Raw genomic sequence first — 19502 nt, 5'->3', positions numbered from 1 at the left:
CCGACAAGTGCTCTCGACTAAAGCAAGCCAAATCTCTCGAGAGCTCACTGAATGCTTGTTTAGAACAAAAAAAAAATAATAAAAAATATAATAATCAAGTGGTGGAATGCTGTAAACGACGAAACTTAAAAGACATAGAAGTGAAAAGAAGAAATAATTGTCCAAAGGTTGTTAGAAAGTTGCTTTGCAGTAATTAAAAGGAAATAGGAAAGAACTCTGGAGGGAAAGATATATTTTTAAAAAAGTATTTACTTTCTTTTTCCAACTATCACATACATTTATTTTCCTAAACTGCTATGCATATCCCTTCTCCCTCAACTTTCATTCAAGGACATGTCCTTTTTGCACACATCATTCAATCTTAACTTTATTTTCCTTAATTAAAGCTGACACTCATGCCTGCAAACAACATGATTTCACATGACTTACCTTCACTTCTGCCACTTAATGCCGAATGTTTTATGCCATTGAAAAAGGGCACTGGCAAGTTGGAAAGCCCATTTCCCACATCTTTACCCCTTTTGCTTGTGCATTTAATTTTATATTTCTCATATTTACATGGAATATTTATGGAGCTGAACGCAGAGACACTGAACGAGGAAAAGTGCCAACTTTTTGCCATTTTGTCAACGTTTTTCATGATTTTTCCATATTTATTTTACTCTTTTTTTTTTTGTATTTACATTTTTGTATGAGTTAAAAACCAGAACGAGTAGTTCATTAGTTTTCAACTGCTGTTCTGGTTGAAGCTATTTCTATTTTGCAGCTGCATGTGGCCAGAAGCATCAAAGCATCGTTCCGGGCCATCAGCCAGGAGTCCTATTCCTTTCAGGACCTGTTCTCCTCCTTTGCGTTTTTCCATTTACCAGGCACCTTCTGCTTTTCTCATGGCACAGTAATGTGAACAGACTGCGGCTGCTGCTACTGGCTTTTGTAATGAAAAGTTGTGGCAACTTGTTGTACGTCATGATTTGAACCCATTTTCCATTTTCCCATTTCCCATTCCCCACCCGCATGCCCTTTGCACTTATTTAGTTTCGCCCTGAAAGTTACACATTCTGATACCGATATGGGATGAAAGTGTTTTAAAGTTGAAACATTGCTCAAATAAAACATTTCGAATTAATTAACAGAGTTGATGGTCAGCTATTCTAGGAAAATATATCTAAGAGATGTGAAATGTAATTAAGCTCAGTTTTGGGAAAAAGAAATCTTACTAAATGCATGCAGTTATCATATTAACTTACCTTCGAATATGAAATCATCACTGCCTTCAGATAATAAAATGGAAATGGAAGGGGAGAAAGATACCATATGCCTGACATCCTGAGTGTTTTTTCGTGTTTGTTAATCATTTTCGTGTATTTCTTTGGCTTACAGAAAAGGAAGGAAGTTTGATATCGTCCTAGATATGTTAAGTACTCTGCATCCGGCAAAAATCTGACTGACATACGCATTAAGTGTACAATATCAACAAATCAATAAGTAATGCGAATTTGACAATCTGTTCGACGAGGGCGCTGTGGGAGAATTTGTTCAATCTAGAAGCGATTACTGATGCCAGGACATGTCTTTAAGGAGGTCTATTACAAGTTGTTTCCTAACTCAAGTTATTTTCACAATTTCATATCTTTATAGTAAATACCAACTAGATTCTAGGAATGTGCAGTGGTCCTACCTCAAAAGTCAAAATGTGATTCAAATAGTTCCAAACTTTATATCAGTTAGTTAACAGGAAGAAAGTTCAATTTGTTGTGGCCCACAATTTATAAAGAAATTCAATATCGAATCATAAATTTGTAGCTACCGCATTGCATCATTGGGCAAATTGCTGAAGCAACAGCGGCCACTAAAATTGGGGAAACTACTCCATGCGACACACGTTGGCTGCCTTCTTCTTCAACAGTTGAGGACATCAATTTACTTTTATTTTCCTCCATGTTCATGGTTACGGTTTTGGGGTTTTACCAGAAAAGGGTTCCTTTTGCAAAAGAAAAATAAAACACAAAAATATTAGCTCAATGAAATGTCCCAAAAGGTGGAATATCCTGTATTTTAGGATGAACAAAAGATATTTTTTATGATAAATTAATGATTAAAGTTTGTAAATGGAATTAAAGCAATATTTTTTAAGCTTTTAACTAAAACAAAAAAGTGGTAATAAAGTATTTAATCTAACTTTTAGAAATGTTCTAAAATGTATTGACTTTTCTTGCTTTACATATCGCTTATATCCCCAACTTTCTCCTGGCTAGGTATCACAAAATAAGAAAACATTTTCCCCCTTTTCCCATTTCCCGCACATCGATAAACTCAAACCTTTGGTTGGCGATTCAATTCAATTGATTCAATTGGGATTGGGATTGTATCGGGCTTCGTTTTATGCTCGTTTTGGCCAACACATATTACGAGTTGAGTTTGAGCCACATCCCCATCCCGAGTGCCTCATTTATCTGTTGCCAAAATGGTTCATGTCTCCATTTTCACGTGTGTGTGTGTGTGTGTGTGGGCGGGACATTTTTCCGAAATGTAATGTTAGACAGTTGGAAACTTTTTTTATTTTTTTCAGCATTTTCCTTTTTTTTTTGTTGGGTGCTCCTTTACGAGCTGATAATGTTATTGGCGAAGGAATTTTATGAATTGACCATTTTCATTTGGTCGGGATATTTGATATTTTCCCTATGACTTGTGCAATTTGCATAAGAAATTGTGTCACGACTAGTTTCGTTACACTTCATTCCATTTCCTTTGTGCATATCTCAACTGGGCTTCGGTGGGTGGTGAACTGGGAAATGGGAAAGTGGAAAGTGGAGTGGAGTAGTACGCTTTGGATCGACTGGAATTTTTGGTCTTTTCCAGTTTGGCTTGGCCTTTTCTTGACGTTTCATCGTTTCCTTTCCTCGGGATTCCTTTGTCTGCAGGACAAAATATTTTGCGATTTTGTGGATGGTTCCCACAGTGGTTTGGGAATAAATGGCCGTGGCAGCAGGAGTGGAGAATGTTATGTGGGCGGAATTTGATATGTGTTTGATGAAAGCCGAGTGAAAAGCTCTTAGTCAGATCAGGTGGATTTGAAATTTGTTTCAAAGTTTTGGCATACTCACAATGCTTGAGAGAAAAACTTTATAATTTATGAAAAAAATAAACATTTTCATATAAGATATTAATAAAGGCTGTGAATTTTCTAAGTTTAAATAAAAACTCTATTAAAAAACGACGTCGTTAGCTAAAAACTATCACTAAAGAGAAAGAACCCATTGAATAACTCCACTTAAGAGCTTTCAGAAATAGTTATATTCTTTCTGGTTTACTATTTGCAAGTAAATAACAAACCAAGTCGAATGCAAGAACTTTTCTCGGTACTTAACTCTTGGAAACCACAGTGCCTCAGTGCAGACCTCATGTGTGGGTGGGCTTCTGTGAGTGACTGTCAGCATCGTCTGCACTTTGACACTCGCACAGAGTTGCATTCCTGCCATTGAGCTATTTTCCTCGAGTGCCAACCGAAAACTTTCGAGCCAAAAAAAAAAAACTTTCCTCCCGATGAGGAAAACTTCTGCGGACGGCGAAAACTTTTTTGTTCTACTCGTTGTTGCTGCCTCGGATTAATATTTTCTTTGCCTGCCTTCCGTTTTCCATGTTTTTCTTTTTTTTTTTCGTTTTTCGTTAGTAAATTCCTTGGCGTTTGGCTTGTTTTTGTCTTGTTGCTTATTTGTTGTTTTTTTCCTGGTACTTGAAATGCAATTTCTAAGAAAAATTCCTCTCAAGAGTATCAAAATACACAGCAGCATGCTTCTTTTCTATTCTTGCTTTTTGTTAGATTTTTATTTTCCAACTCAGCGAAGTCCATTGAACGACAGTTAAGATCTGGTTTCTTGTTTAATGTACTGTGTTTAGTTGGTAAAAAGCAATCAGAGTAGGAAAATGATTTTCAGTCTTACCAATTTTAAGGTAAAATATATTCTTGTCTCTTAAAAATGAACTTAAAATAAAATATTGCCTTAACCAATATGGGGCGGGAAAAGCCTTTTGCATACGTGTATGGGTATTGTTTCTGCAAGTTAACATACGCCTCTTCTGCTTTCAGATCCTTGCTTTCGTTTAAGGACACCAAGCCACACCCAAAGAAACGACATTTTAAATGGCGCACTAAATAACTGAAACACCCCCATACACCACATACACAAATTTGCATGCTTACAGCTTCTCTTCCGGTTACAAAAATTATAAAGACGATGCTGGCAAAAGGTTTAAACTAGTTGATGACCATTAGTCCACCAATAATATATAAAACAAGCAATGTTTTCTAGAAATATTCTTAAAAATTATATTATACTTACCCAAAAGGTTTATCTTAAATTTAATTAAGACTTACCTGACTTAACAGATTTCACCTTTTAGTAACCATCCTCTGTAAATAACGACTGTAGGGCATAAATGCAACTTACTGCTGAGAATACAATTTACGCTTTTCCAGGCATTTTTCATGTGGCTCGTTGCTGGCGTTGCTGAAACTTTTTATAGCCGCCACAGCGCCCAACAAATGTGCTTTTGTTTTTGGTTTTCCGGTTTTAACCACCCACATGTGTGAGCTGCCTGCATGAAATGTGCATTCGCTTGACAAAAGTTCTCTCAAATAATTAGGAGAAATGTTAATAAAAGTTTACTCAAGTTTGTAATTACATAAAAACCATAAGAAACCATGTAAAAACTGATATTGTATGAGATTGGAAATTGAACCTCTTCTGTGCAGCGTTTTCAGTATCATTCTTTCTAGTCATATCATTAATGAATTTTGAAATTTCTTCGAAATTTAAGTTGCCATCATATTCGGTAACGTCAACTCCATCTTCGACCCATACTAAAGTTGGCCCATAACTCGATTCATAGCCATTGCATATTATCCTTGCATGACGACAGTTCAATTTGGCAAAACAGATGTTTTGATTGGTCTTAAATGCTTGAGCCAACTCGGTCCAAATAAGTTCAAAATCCTCACAGTCACGGCAACGTGGCATATAGAGCTTTACGAAGAACACCCCAGTTTCAGTGGTTTCGTGATAGTTTTCTTTTGTGAGCTCAAATATCTTGCCTGGACTACAAGCGGAGAGGTCTCTGGGCTCCAAAATTATATCTGATGCCGTGGTTAGGTTTTCTGACTCTCTTAGTACGGATGTTTCTGTTCGAGTTTTCAAACCTAATAATAATATGAGTAAGTATTGAAAATGCAAGAATTTTGACATTTTTTTTATAATTTTAAACTTGAAAATTTTTTAGTGACTTTTTAGGGGTTTCTCCTTTTGATAAGATTTACTAAGACTCTTTTTCGGTTTATCTAACTTCCCACTTATATCTAAGTAAGTAAAATAACACCTTTAATTTGTATTTTCTTTTTTATTTCTATAAAAAATTGAAAGACTTTGTAAGATTAGTTCGGCATATGGAGTTTTAGAAACTTAAGGAGATTCGCTTACAATCTAATTTCACATGCTCAGAGTATGTTAGAATAGTACGGGTGAGTGTATCATATATATCAGATAGTGTTTCAGTAGAGTGAGTGTCTAGAATTTCTATAAATTCAGTCTTTAGATCCATTGACCGCCTTCGTTGAGTTTACGGGGATCGATGTTGAGACCAAGTTTCTCCAGTTTACGAACCTTTCGCATTTGCTTGGTCAAACGCCGCTTGAAGTTGATCTCCTCGTTGAGATTCATAATCTCCATGGTATCGTATTGTCGGATATTCTTGATAGTCTGCAGAATCAGATTGTCCGTCAGATGAAGTTTGATGGTGGACATCTTCATGAATGGAGCATCACGACGTCGCAACTCCTCCCGATAGGCAAATAGAGTGTAGTGCAGTGATGGCAGTGAAGGCAAAGGACGCTCCAGTTGTGGGAAAAGTAACTCGGCCATTATGTATCCTGAACTGAATTACTAGAAACTGAGTGCTGCGGAAAGATCTGTTCGCTTTGAGTGTCCAGAATGCAGTGCTGTCTGAGGTCAGAGGTTTCTGATTTTTATACCATCGTTTATCTTAGCTACCTGCTCATGTTTACAAGAAAATCTTACTCTGATACTCTGCCACCGGCATATTTTCTGGGGAAATCCCAGAAGGCAGCTGGCGCTAGAAAATTGAGCTACCTGCCGAGACAGCTGCAAGTGACATATTTTTTTGAGCACGCGATTAGTCTGGATTTTCCTCATCTCGCAAAAATAATTTATGCAGCTCACGTACAGTCTGACTTCGATAGTTGTGTCAAATGAAAAACAAGAGTTTTCTAGATTTTTAATATTGGTAGGTAGAGAGATTTTTGTGCTTATTTATTAAGAACAATTCGAAAATATTTATGAATTTGATTTCCAAAAATGTTATTACTTAAATTGATTTTTTTATATGAAAAAACTTTATAAAAAATACTCAAGGTAATATACACAGTGAAAATGAATTGTTAAGTAAGTTTAAAAAGTGTAATAAAGAATTTTAAATGCAAAACTGATTTTATATTAATTTTTTGGCCTTTTGAAAGTTTAAACCATGATTTCAGCAAGTAGTAGAGATGCCATTACACTTTCATATTTAGCACTAATAATACTCTTCTGGTATATAGAACTAATAATATTTACGTCTAAATAAACTCATTTGTGGATGGGTATTAGGAATTCAATAGAATTTTGTTTGTCACCTCTGAAATTTTAACTAGTCGGCGACCTAGAAAACCAAAAGCCAGACAGGCGGCAAAAGAAATGGAAGGAAAAAATGTATTTTTTCAGCATTCATTGAGTTCGTTTTTGACGTAATTTTACGGTCATTTGAAATTGTTTTCCTTTACGTTCGTTTGAGCCAGGTCCTGCCGACTGCCGCCATCGCAATTAAAATAAATTGCATTCATTCAAAGGATTGACGACAACCGAATCCTGCAAAGCCATGCGAGGACCAAGGAACGGTCAAAGGTTTAAACCTCGAAAAATATTATATAGAATTTCGCTGGCATTCTGTTAATTAGTTTAACTTAACCGGAAACGGAAAAGGGACAACAAATATTTAAATTGAAAAGAAAATTTTAATGATTAACTTAAACGAAAGATATTTCAAGGATTTGGTGAAATATAAAAAGTTTATTTCAACCCTTTAAATGTGTTTAAAATTAGCTTTTATAATTTTCATTTTTCATTAAATGAAATAGATAAAATCCCTTTATTTAATTTAATTTATTTGGCCAATGAAAAGTTATATTTATGTATTAAATTCCATTTGTCAACAGAATTATGAACATTATTTATGTTCTTATTATTTGGCTCGATTTTACGCGCGAATATGTTGTAAATTAGTCGAACAAATGTCGCCTTTTAATTAGGCAAAATATTTCAATTATGCCAGTGTTGAGGGCAGAGCCGCAGTCTGAATTGCAAATCCTGTCACCGGAGAGCAAACTAATTAAAATCGAGAATATTATTTATAATTTATATATTTCGGGGTTTGCCATAGCATATTCTGTGGTTTGGTTTGCTTATGTCATAATTTAGACAGCCTCCAAATGACCAAAAACTAATGAGCTCTGCCTATGCAGGCAACTATGTATGGAAATTGCAAAATTGCAATAAAAATATTTTACAAAACTAAAATTACTATTAATTACAGAGATGACAATTTTGTTTTCAGACTAAGCAGGACTATCTGGCGTAAATGGCATATCAGGTTTTGTGATTAACTAAATTTTGAAGTTCAACAAGATTTTACTGTAATTTATCTTTAAGGGTTGATATAAAGACATCTTAGATCATTATTATATATGTCAAAAAAGTCTTGCGGTATTTTCGCTAGTTGGCGCTGAAAGCGCCTAGTTCTTGTTTTATTCGTCGCATCAGGTCATACTATACCTTTTTGGAAAGCTCATTCCACGCGCTAACACGTGTTTGATTGATTGTCTTTTCGTTTCGTGAGTTTTTCTCGTTCGTGAGTTATAGCGTCGCAATCATGGAGCAAAATAAAGAGAAAATACGGCATATTTTACAGTACTACTACGATAAAGGCAAAAATGCATCTCAAGTTGCCAATAAAATTTGTGCAGGTTATGGACCCGATACAGTTTCCATTTCCACCGCACAACGATGGAATCAACGTTTTCGTTCTGGTGTAGAGGTGGTCCATGATGCGCCACGCTCCGAGTTTTTTGCCAATAGGGAAAAGGCGAGCTTCTATGAGAGGGGCATTATGAAGTTGGATATCGTTGGGAACGCGTCATCGAACAAAACGGCGCATATTTGAGTTGAATCGCATTATTGTAACCAATAATATAATCAAAATAACAGATTTTTCTGTTTCCACTGCTATGTATGATTAGTAGTGGTTCTATTCAAACTATTCTCTAAATAAAACTGTTTCTCAAGTCAATAATTTAACAAGTAAAGAAAAGTTTACAAGGTGAAAAGGTTCAAAATTATGAATTTAAAGTGTTCAAAGTGATGTTTTGGATAGATTTGACAAAAATATACCCTCTACTAGGTAAAAATCGAAATTAATAGTTTAACTTATTAAAAAATGAGGCTTTTCCCTTTGCTAGGATCTCGAAACCACAAAAAAAATTTTTAATTATGTTTATTTGTATTCCATTTCCTTAATTTCATAGAGGTTGCCTCATTGTTCAGCAAATATATTTGAGTATACCCAAGTTTACCCATTTATGCCATGTATATTACGAGTTTTGCAAATAGAAAACCGCCAAGTCATGTGGGACAAATAGATAGAACTCTGCTCTATAAAAGCCCTGTCTAACAGAGAAATTTAATAATCGAAAAGTAACATCCGCTGCAATGCTATCTAAACTATTTCCCTGGATCAAGGAAAAGCCATTGAGCGAACCTTGTCAATCGCGAGATGCATTTACATATTTAGATCGGGTAATGTGGACCTTTGGCTGGACAGAGCCAGAAAATAAAAGGTAAAGTTTCCTGTTTGAATACACCTATTAATATAAATCTTATTTCTTTAAAAGATGGACCTGGTTATACAACTTATGGGCTCTTTTCACGTCCTTATTAATATTTATCTTTCTGCCGATCTCAATGGGTTACGAGTACATCAAGCGTTTCAAAAGCTTCTCAGCTGGCGAATTTCTCAGTTCCCTAGAGATTGGAGTTAACATATATGGCAATTCCTTCAAGTGTGGTTTCACCTTGATTGCCTTTAGAAAAAGGGAGAAGGCAAAAAATATTTTGGATAAGCTGGACGAAAGATGTCTAATGGATGAGGAGAAGTCGACTGTTCATCGATACGTGGCAATGGGTAATTTTTGCTACATGGTTTACCATATTTGCTACTGGTTCTTCGTATTCGTGAACTGTTTTGGTTATCTTGGTTAAGGGTCGTCATGCCTGGCGCATGTTTGTACCTCTGATCAATTCTGAACAGCATTTCGTGGTGTCCAATTTCGCGGAATTTACCATGATGCTCTTGGCGGTGACTATGGATCAATGTACGGATACCGTTCCTTTGGTCAGCATGCTAATGGCTCGATGTCACATGTCACTGTTGAAAGAACGACTTAAAAATCTCCGATCGGATCCAGGAAAAAAGCAACGATGAGGACTTACAGGAGCTGACCCAATGTATTCGGGATCATCGGATGATATTGGAGTAAGGTGGTGTCCAATATTTAAATAGAATTCATTCTAATCTCTTGGTCTAAGCTATGTAAACCTGCTGCGGGATGTCTTGTCCGGAACTATTTTTGCGCAATTCCTTTTGATTGGAGTGGTTTTGGGCCTTTCGCTGATCAACTTAATGTTCTTCTCAACACTTTGGACTGGCTTTGGCACTTGCGTTTTTATGTTTGACGTTTGCATGGAGACGTTTCCCTTTTGCTATCTCTGCAATATGATCATCGATGATTGCCAGGAACTAGCCAACTGTCTATTTCATTCGAATTGGACGTCCGCCGACCGACGATACAAGTCTACAATGGTCTACTTTCTTCATAATCTACAGCAGCCCATTATTCTTATGGCAGGAGGTGTGTTTCCTGTTTGCATGCAAACTAATTTATCAGTAAGTTGATTTATTAGTTTTTTTAGATATTTATTTTAATATGTTTTTTGTTATTAAAGATGGTGAAGCTGGCCTTTTCTGTGGTTACTGTCATAAAGCAATTCAACATAGCCGAGAAGTTCCAGTAGCTGAACATAGAAAAGTATATACAAAAGGATCATATAACCATCACTGATATTTAATAGAGGCACAATGGCATTCTTCTTAACTGAAAGAATCGTCTTAATAAAGTACTACATTGATTAAATTTTAAATTCCGTCGCTTCATCAGCATCGAGAAAAAACGTTCAAATATTCCGATTAATTAACAGAACGGACAAAAGATTCTAGGGCACAATGACGGTTTGTCTCCTGCGATGCATTTAATTTGCATATGTATGGAGGTCCTTTTGTGTACATGTGTGTGTGTGTATGTCTGTCTGGATGTCTGTCCTCAACGCCAATGAGTCAATATTATTACGGTCGACGCTTCACGCTCTCCGTGAAATTGGCAAAAGGGGAAACGGCCGCAAAACGCTGGCAAAAATGCTTTCAATTAATTAAACACCCGAAAAGCAAGGCTATAATGAGAATGCAATGTGCTGTGCAAAGAGCTCTATAGAGAGAGAGAGAGAGAGAGGGAGATGTTTGGGGAAATGGGGAATGCATAGTTGGTCAATCGACCAACTCAATCAGCAATGACGCCAATACCCAGGACACTCAGTACACTTAAAACTATTTTTATTATACTCAAATGTATCCGTTGAAAAGTTAAGTCGATAATGGTATAAAGAAGCAACGCTATATTTTCCTAATCAGGTTTCCTAGCTTAGTCCATTTAGTCATGTTCTTGAACTTAAAATATTTAGAAGTGCCTATAAGTATGCTGTAAAAAAGTTGTAATATATTTTATACGACTCAAAACCTAATATTGTTGGTTGAAATGACCCCCCTTAATATTCCTCTTTTATTGTAAAAATATCAAAAAATATTTTTTGAATGCCATAAAATTGCGCAGTGCAGTCTGCGGCTTGCAGCTCATTAATAATACAGATAATGCGTTTGGCGGCAATCATTTTTCGGTTGCATGCCATCGCGGTGGCGCTGATTAACACCGCGAATGGTCAACGCAATGACAGTCGAAAGGCAATGATAGTGGGTGGTAAAAGTGGGCGTTTTGTTTCAACCTCTGACAATGAAATGCGCGCATTAATGTCGTTTTTGGTTATGTTTCACTTGGTTAATGGTATGTTAAGGTCTTGCTCCCTGAACGGGTTTCCGCGAAAGCTGCATTTCATAATTGCATTCATGTGAAAAGTAAATTGCGGTTATAAAGTTGACTTCTCTATGATGGGAAATTGTCCTACAGGAAAATCTTGATTGTTATAAGTAATTTATAAATGGAATAAAAATGGCAAAGGACAAGACAAACTTTTACCAATAACCCCTCAAAATGCATAGCAAATTGAATGGTATTTACCGGCTTAGGAAACCGGCAAGTCACTTAAAGTAACCACAACAGACTTTTTTTTTACTATAAAAGGCGATTTTATCAGACATTCTTAGCACTCGAAACAAAAGCAAAGAAAGATGTTAAGCAAAATATTTCCTGAAATTAAGGAAAAGTCTTTAAGCGAGCGGGTTGAATCTCGCGATGCTTTTTTCTATGTGGATTGGTTTATGTGGTCCTTCGGCTGGACAGAGCCCGAAAACAAAAGGTAAAAATACATATACATAAAAGTAATTACTATTATTTACAATATTCTTTTAAGATGGAACCTTGTATACAATATATGGTCTTATTTTATGATTGTATTTATGCTTATAATACTACCAATATTAATGTCCATCGAGTACGTTAAGAGTTTCCACAGCTTTTCTGCTGGCGAGTTTCTCAGTTCCTTAGGGATTGCGATTAACATGTATGGAAGCTCCTTCAAGAGCGCTTTCACATTGACTGGGTTCAAGAAAAGACAAGAGGCCAAAAATTGTTAAAGAAGCTGGACAAGAGGTGCATTCGGGATGAGGAAAAGTTAACTGTTCGTCGTTACGTGGCTTTGGGAAACTTGGTCTTTGTTTCGTATTTCATTCTCTACAGCAGCTTTGTGATCATTAACTTTCCCTCTTATTTACTGAAAGGACGTCATGCCTGGCGAATGTATTTTCCCTTCATCGATTCCGATGAGAAATTTCTAATTTCTAGCTTCGCAGAAGGTATACTGATGACCGAGTGCATCTATATGGATCAATGCGCGGATGTCTGTCCCATTGTATGTATGCTGTTGGCGCGATGTCATATAAACCTTCTTAAGGAGCGATTGAGAAATCTCCGATCCGAGCAAGGAAAAAGTGCTGATGAGTACATGGAGGAGTTGACTGCCTGCATCCAGGATCATCACTTGATATTGGAGTGAGCTTGTAAGTAAATCTTGATATTATCATAGTTTATTATGATCTTTCCCAGCTATGTCAACGAAGTGCGGTCCGCAGTATCGGGAACCATTTTTGTGCAGTTACTATTGATCGGTATTGTTTTGGGCCTCTCGTTGATCAACTTAATGTTCTTTACAACTTTTTGGACGGGAGCTGGCACTTGCCTTTTTATGTTGAGCGTGTCTATGGAGACGTTTCCCTTTTGCTATCTATGCAATATGATCATCGATGATTGCCAGGAACTAGCCAACTGTCTATTTCATTCGAATTGGACATCAGCCGATCGTCGATATAAGTCTGCGATGGTCTACTTTCTTCACAACCTACAGCAGCCCATTATCATTACGGCAGGAGGTGTGTTTCCTATTTGCATGCAAACTAATTTATCAGTAAGTTGATTTATTAGTTTTTTAGATATTTATTTTAATATGTTTTTGGTTTTTAAAGATGGTGAAGCTGGCCTTTTCTGTGGTTACGGTTATAAAGCAGTTTAACTTGGCAGAAAAGTTTCAATAATATGAAAAGACCGGGACTTAATGATTTTTACACTTATATTCAAAATGAAACTTGTTAGTTGAATTTGTAAATGCACTCACTAAGTAGTAAGTAGGAACTTTGTATGACTCACTTCTCAATAAATAAAGAATTTTTGGAAAAATATGTGCTAGAAATGATGGACTTGCGTATGAGAACTGTCTTTACCACTTTTAGGGATTAACTATAATGGAAGTTGTAGACTGTTAATTAAAGGCTTTATTTTATTATTAAGTTGCAATACAACAATAAAAGTGTTAAGCAAGAGGTTCAAAAATTAAACCTCTTTCACGTCCCGCATTAATTTACTGCGTTCCGTAAGCTCGACAATAAAGCGCGACTTAAAGTTGGGTCAGTAAATCTACAGCAGTTGTCTCCCTCGTACAGGAAGGCGCCCGGGGCGTGCTGTCCCTTTCCCGCCGCTGTCCACTTAATAAAGTGCAAACAGGCAAGTGATTATTTCACAGCTATTGTTCGAAAAGGATGCGGGCTGGGCGTGGCTTGGTGGGGTAGGGGGCAACAAAGGGATTTGCGTTATAACCCAAAGAAGCGAGGCAGAACGCCCGAAACATATAAAAGCAGCAGAAAAAAAAGAATATAATAACAAGGATGAAGAGCGCGAAAAAAACTGGTAAAGCGCGAATAAAAAATGTAACTAAGAAATTGTATACAATGGTGTGAGAGAAGAAGATAGGATAAGGACTACAGAGTGAGACAGGACATGGGTCAACTGCAGGAGAAATTTACGAGCTGCTTTATTGCACTCGGACACACACACACACATGCGCACGCTCGCGGAAATGGTTATGCACCCACACTCACGCAGGACATTCAGATCCCTTTTTTCACACCCACAATCGCAGATTTTACTTTTACTTTCATTTGGCCATTCCCTACGAACCCTGTTCATTTCTTACAGTTTACGCGAATAATTTTTAATATCCATCGAAAGAAACTTCATTTTTTTTGGTCTCTGACGATCAATTTGTTGAGAGATAAATAGCTTATATTTTTTTTAAGAATTTAATTAAAATTTTAAAATAAAGTTGCAGGCTTATAATGCGAATATTTTCAATCAGAGATCTGGGGAGAAAAATGACTAGCTGATTGATTTGCCCTTGAGTGGCGCTTAAAAGTATGCAACAATATATTTTAAGACAACATCCTTTAGTTTGAAATTTTAAAACTTTTTTAATGCAATGGGTTAGCATTTCACTAGATTCAATAAACTTTTTAAAAACTTTGAATATGTTTCTAACATATTGAGACCCTGCCTTTTGTAGCTTAAAGCCCCGTAAGGATACAACTTTCCCTTTCTCTATCATCCATCATTAGACTAATGTCACATAGCATTAGACCCTATGAGTTATGCAAATGTAGTTGCTATCTTTCGGCTAACGCTTCCAAGGTCGATTCTGCAAAAAAAAAAAAGAGCTCACAAATTAGTGTTCATCATCAATCAAATGCTGGGTTAGCAGCTCCAGCCGAGGTCAATGGGGCGAAATGCTGACGCTAATTGCAATTTGTGGTTTCAGTCAGCTGCTAGAAGAGCACCAGCAACGGCAGTAGTAGCAACATGCCGGATATATGCACAATGTACCAACATTCGCCTTCGAACATCATTTGCATTCAAGCAACCTGATGATGGATTTTGGCCTGCAGTGCCGCGAAGCCGAAAAACCGCACCGACATCATCGTCATCTTCTCCCTACTTCCAGGCAATTCGATTGAAGGAAGTACGAGGCTAGCTCCCAACCCCTCGACAAACCAGGTAAACTCAATCAGCAGAACGGAGCCCAGGTAGCTGACATCAGGTGCGCATATTCAAATCAAGTGTTTAGTGTGGGCCTCGGGTTCACATTGCGGCCTCCTGCTTAAGGATTCCGCCTGCCTCATGAGTTTTCTTTGATCTGCAGACTTTAAATGTATGGTATTTCGAGGAACTCATATTAAATATTCAAAAACTTCTTTCATCCGAAAATCATTATGAATCGAGCAGGTAGTAGGAAGTTTCTTGATATTTAAATATGAAAGAATTTGAATATATTTGTTATTATTTACTGTAGTTTTAACAGAGGATGTATGCAACATTCGAGAAAATTACATTCTAAATTCTTAACATCGGCGATTTTTCCCAAGTGACTGTCAATTTTTCTAAGCTAATTTTAGTCTCTGTTTTAATTAATAAATTTGAAATCTTTCATATGGTTTTTAGTTGTATTTTCCCATAAGAATTAAACCACCTTGCGTTTCTTGAAGTATTTGTATTTTCCCTTCTAATCCGATAAATAACGTTTAACGTATAAATTGGAAAATAAGCAAGTGCCTAGTCAGAAAGTGGCCAAGTCATGGCAGATGCCAAGGGAAGTGATGACTATGGGATCCTCTTTCACTGACTTTGCACCACTTGCCCAGGCAAGACTCCTTCGCCTTTATTCAAGCAGTATTTGTGGCATTTAAGGCATGCGGCACACGCTGCGTATGAGCTATTTTCTTAAGCCAGCTCCAGTGGCTTCCTTTAACCTTTTTGGCTTTCGCTTTGTTCGTTATGTCTGAGTGAATGTGTGCCATGTGAGGCATGTATAGCATGCAATGTCTCCCTTTTGGCCCGTTCCTGTCTTATTGAAAGCATCTGTGAGTTATTTTTATAGAGCTACTTTATGCCCCCTCCTGCCACTGTGGCTGAAAATTTGAGCCACAAAAATGTGCCATCAAGTTGGTTTTATTTATAAGTAAGACTAGACTATTTAAAGAAAAGTATCTTAGTCACAGCTAGTTCTGGGGTATATATAGAATCGATTTGTTGTCAAAATAAACTTCGTATCAGTTTCGATTACATAAATAGAAACAGCTAATAAAATATGGATCAATGGGGTCCATAAAAGCAAAAAAGATAACAAAGAAAGATTCAACTACGCACCCTTTTTGCTACATTTTTTATTTATGCACTAGTTACTTTCGTTTAACATCCACTACACTTTTTTAAAATGTCTCTTCTAATTGCATAAAAAGAGAAGAGCGCTAACCACTTCATTTTCCTTTTGTACTCAAGGACCTCTAATTTATTTCAGAGCCATAATTTATAGCTTGTTACGAGTAGTAATCAAATTGCTTTTGAGAGCTTCAATCTAGACAAATTACCCGGCCACTCATCTATTTTAGTTTTTTTTTTTTTTTTTAATTAAAACCAAGAGCAAAGGCTGCAGCCTTGGGAAATGTGGGAGTGGATCGAAAAGAGGATAGGGATCGGGATGTCCCAAAACATTTGCCAGACGCATCGGACATAAATCAAGTGAACGAGAACGGGTCCGACATGGACATGGCAGGACAACAAATCCAACAAAGCTGCTGCTGTTCCAGCCTCGATAGTCCTTTTCCCATGGCCATACAGAAATTTGTGAATTGCAGTTACCCAGAATGGAGAAAAAGGGTATTATTCGTTGAGGGTGGCATGGCATGGGGCATCCACCATGGGGTATGAGGCGTATTCCCAACCAAAAGCAAAGGCAAAGTTTTTGGCGTAGAACTAACGAGCATCAGTGTAAACTGTCGTCGCTGCTGTCGTTGCTGTTGCCGTTGCAGTTGCAGTTGCCCTTGTTGTTGTTTCACCAGATTCTCATTAAACTTCAAAAATTGTATACAAAGTTTGTAGAAAGCAAAGGCATTAGCTGGCGGGTTCAAAGCCATGTCAAAATTGTGCATAGCTAAACAGTTAATAACAGTTTTGATGGCATTTGGTAGCTTGATTAATTTATTTCATTTATATTGCTATAGTATTTAAAACAGAAATGAAATAATAATGTTAAAAGTTGTTAGTTAATTAGTCTAAAAATATATTTCAGCAAAGTTTTAAGCAATATTTGTACAGATTTATCAAAGAATAAATTAATTTTACTCAATTATACCTTTTTATAAAGTAGACTTAATATTTTTCACAGTGCAAACTCCATTTGTCTAATGCTTGTGATAGTTTTGGCTCATTTAGAAATAAACGATATCTCTTTTGTGTTAGCCTCACGAGTCCTTCTAAACATTCAACTGACGTCAACTTGTTCCTTTTAGCCAAAGCATTCCCACTGGCCCAATGCCCTACAATGCACCACATTCGTAAAGTTAATTCTGGGAAAAATCGCTTCAACTTTTGCTTTACGCACACTGGCTTTGTCTTTTCGCAAAATATTCACCAGAGACGCCAGCCGAAAAGTATGCAACTCTACACAGACAATGCAACTAGAAATCGCAGCTGAAGGCGAAATCGGAGATGGGTCCTTCTACTCGTCCTGGGGCGTGTTGTGAGCAAACTTTTGCAACATTTATCTTCGTTATTATGACGCTCAAATGGGCTATCAGCGCAAGAGTCGACCGGCTGCTAAATATTTGGCCAAGCAAAGGAAATGCATAAAGGCTAAAACCAAAGGAAGTATAAGAAGAATGTCCTTAATGCCGCGATTCCACTACTGTTCTTCATCGTTTCTCCCAAAGCACAGTGTCTAAAAATGTAACAAGTTGTGAAGCGTGCTGTGCTGGTTAGTTGCGATTTTCTGGTGATGCGAAACTATTGCATTGGCATGGAAAAGATGAGTGATTTGTCAAAAAAGAAATCTCAAATAAAGAGTTTAAAGTATAGATACTGAACTTAAATTTTGTAAAAGACTAATTTTCAATACCAAAAAAGAGGATGTTAAATTGAATTCTCCATTCAATATTCAACGCATCTCTGGAAGGACGAGACTCCTTTGGCATCGCTGCATTTGGCAATATCGGGCCAGACAATGCGCAATATCCCAGCTGCGAAAGAACTAGTGGCAGTGCAACTCGGCAGTTGTAAACGGCAAGGCAATGGTAACTTTTTCCTGCACTTAATTAGTTTTGGGCATAAGTGGAGCAGAAAAAGTTGTTTGCCAAGATGACAGCGGGAGGCCGTGTCCTCCAGTGGTTTTGTCAACTGTCCCCGAGTCCTTCCTATTTTCTCCTCCTCCTCCTTTTCGATGTTTTGTGTGCGTTTGCAGCCAAGGAAATTGCCTCATAAATGTTCATTACCAAAAATGCTTGCATGTGTATTTGTGTGTGCTTTCGGGGTTCCGAATTTGGATGGATTTTGTATGGCGACATGTGCGCAATTTCCCCTTTTCCCAAGCCGAAAATTACGCTGCATTTGTTCCGGAAATGTTGTGCTATAAATTTTTGTTTAATTTCGGAGAAAGAAGAAAGAACCAGCAAAAAAAGGATTTCCCCACTCATTTGTTTAGTCCAACTTCCACTGGCCATTACCCAAATCACCTTAAACCTAATCAGTGCCTATTAATCATACGCACTGTTGGTCACATTTTGCCCCACCAAATGGGCTTCTGCCCCCCTTGGATTTTTTTTCAGTGTTTGGGATAATGAAGGCATTTCCTGATCTCCATACCCCACCCCTCGCCAGAGAAACACACAAACATCTCGCATACGCGCAGCAATTCAAAAATATTAAGTGCCGCAGTTAGGCAAGTACTTAGTGGCAACAACAGGAGGAGAGAGGGCAGCTAAGTGCCAGTCAAACAATGTGCAAACAATGGGAAACCAGCCGAAAGAAAAGCTGAAGGCACGCCTGTAAATGAACCCGCAAAATATGGCTCACAAATAGGGGAATCGACTGAGAGATGGAAAGAACAAAAGCTGGGAAAAGAGGCTGCTAAGGTCTGCAGATAACACGATAGAGATGAGGGCGTAAAAAAGAGCTTAGGTTTAGGATTGATGGCCTATATTATAATATATGTATATAAAAAAAAATAAGAATTATTGATGTCAAATATTAAAAATTGCGTACTAAACATAGGGTAAAAACTTAATGATTAAGGATTCCTTAACCATTTCACGTGACCATCTCAAACAGAAGCACTCTAAGAGCGAAGGACCAGCAGACCAAAGCAATTGAGACCCGAGCTTAGGAGCAGCATCCAGGGCTGTTTTCGGAGGGGCTACGTTTGTCGGAACTGTCACATTAAAATGGATGATTTATTTGCGCCCCTAATTTATTGCCCCACAGTCACCGGCCGCGTTTCGTTTGGTAGGAAAGCCAAAGGACAGGATATTGAGTACGCGTAATGCATGAGCGAGTGAACGTCGGAACGTGGAAATGGTGAGCGGTAAACTGCGAAAACTGGGAGACTGGGAAAATGTAGAGTGGCAACAAGACCAATGAACTCACTGCGGGGGGTAGCGACAACCGGAAATTAGGGGGTAGGGCAAGTGGCGAGGCGGGAAGTGGAAGTGGAAGTGGGAAGTGGCATTGGGGCTAATATAATGAATTTTACACGACACCAGCGCACTTGGCACTTAATAATCGCATTAGGGCGCTAAGCAGCTCGATGACAGGGCGGAACGGAAGGGAAACCGCAAAGCAGGGCGATTCCCCGAACCCCAACTTCCGTTTCGTTCCGCTTTGTTCCATTCTTATCGGTTACATAATGTTTTATTGTCCTGCTTATTGCTACAAATGAGCGGATACTTTTGTGTTTTTTTTATTT

At 37.5% G+C, this 19502-nt stretch overlaps 4 protein-coding genes across 4 annotated transcripts; 2 read left to right on the top strand and 2 right to left on the bottom strand.

Moving 5' to 3' along the window:
• Positions 1–4656: 4656 nt before the first annotated feature.
• On the bottom strand, positions 4657–5302 carry LOC108110858 (thioredoxin domain-containing protein 5). The gene has a single exon (XM_017220108.2). The coding sequence runs from the start codon at positions 5241–5243 to the stop codon at positions 4680–4682; it is 564 nt and encodes a 187-aa protein (XP_017075597.1). The 5' UTR covers positions 5244–5302; the 3' UTR covers positions 4657–4679.
• A 90-nt stretch (positions 5303–5392) lies between these two features.
• LOC108110869 lies at positions 5393–6014 on the bottom strand. Its single transcript, XM_017220119.1, has one exon. It carries the CDS (start codon positions 5913–5915, stop codon positions 5586–5588), a length of 330 nt encoding a protein of 109 aa, XP_017075608.1. The 5' UTR covers positions 5916–6014; the 3' UTR covers positions 5393–5585.
• A 2547-nt stretch (positions 6015–8561) lies between these two features.
• On the top strand, positions 8562–10332 carry LOC108110885 (odorant receptor 22a-like). The gene is given in 6 exon segments (XM_017220146.2): positions 8562–8941; positions 8996–9341; positions 9343–9570; positions 9572–9636; positions 9690–10047; positions 10107–10332. Coding segments are annotated over 6 exon segments (1194 nt in total). The 5' UTR covers positions 8562–8813; the 3' UTR covers positions 10176–10332.
• Positions 10333–11616: 1284 nt separating this feature from the next.
• Positions 11617–12975, top strand: LOC108111034 (odorant receptor 22a-like). Its single transcript, XM_017220365.2, is given in 5 exon segments — positions 11617–11744; positions 11799–12010; positions 12013–12436; positions 12491–12848; positions 12907–12975. Coding segments are annotated over 5 exon segments (1191 nt in total).
• Positions 12976–19502: the final 6527 nt, after the last annotated feature.

Source organism: Drosophila eugracilis, unplaced genomic scaffold (genome assembly GCF_018153835.1).
Source record: "Drosophila eugracilis isolate 14026-0451.02 unplaced genomic scaffold, ASM1815383v1 contig_575, whole genome shotgun sequence".
NCBI classification, from domain to species: domain Eukaryota; kingdom Metazoa; phylum Arthropoda; class Insecta; order Diptera; family Drosophilidae; genus Drosophila; species Drosophila eugracilis.
Note: the sequence above shows the minus strand (reverse complement) of the source record. Positions and strands in the feature narration are given on the sequence as shown.

Bases quoted from the DNA above. Each gene is read 5' to 3' on its own strand.
- LOC108110858 (XM_017220108.2), bottom strand. From the start codon at position 5,243: ATGTCAAAATTCTTGCATTTTCAATACTTACTCATATTATTATTAGGT.
- LOC108110869 (XM_017220119.1), bottom strand. From the start codon at position 5,915: ATGGCCGAGTTACTTTTCCCACAACTGGAGCGTCCTTTGCCTTCACTG.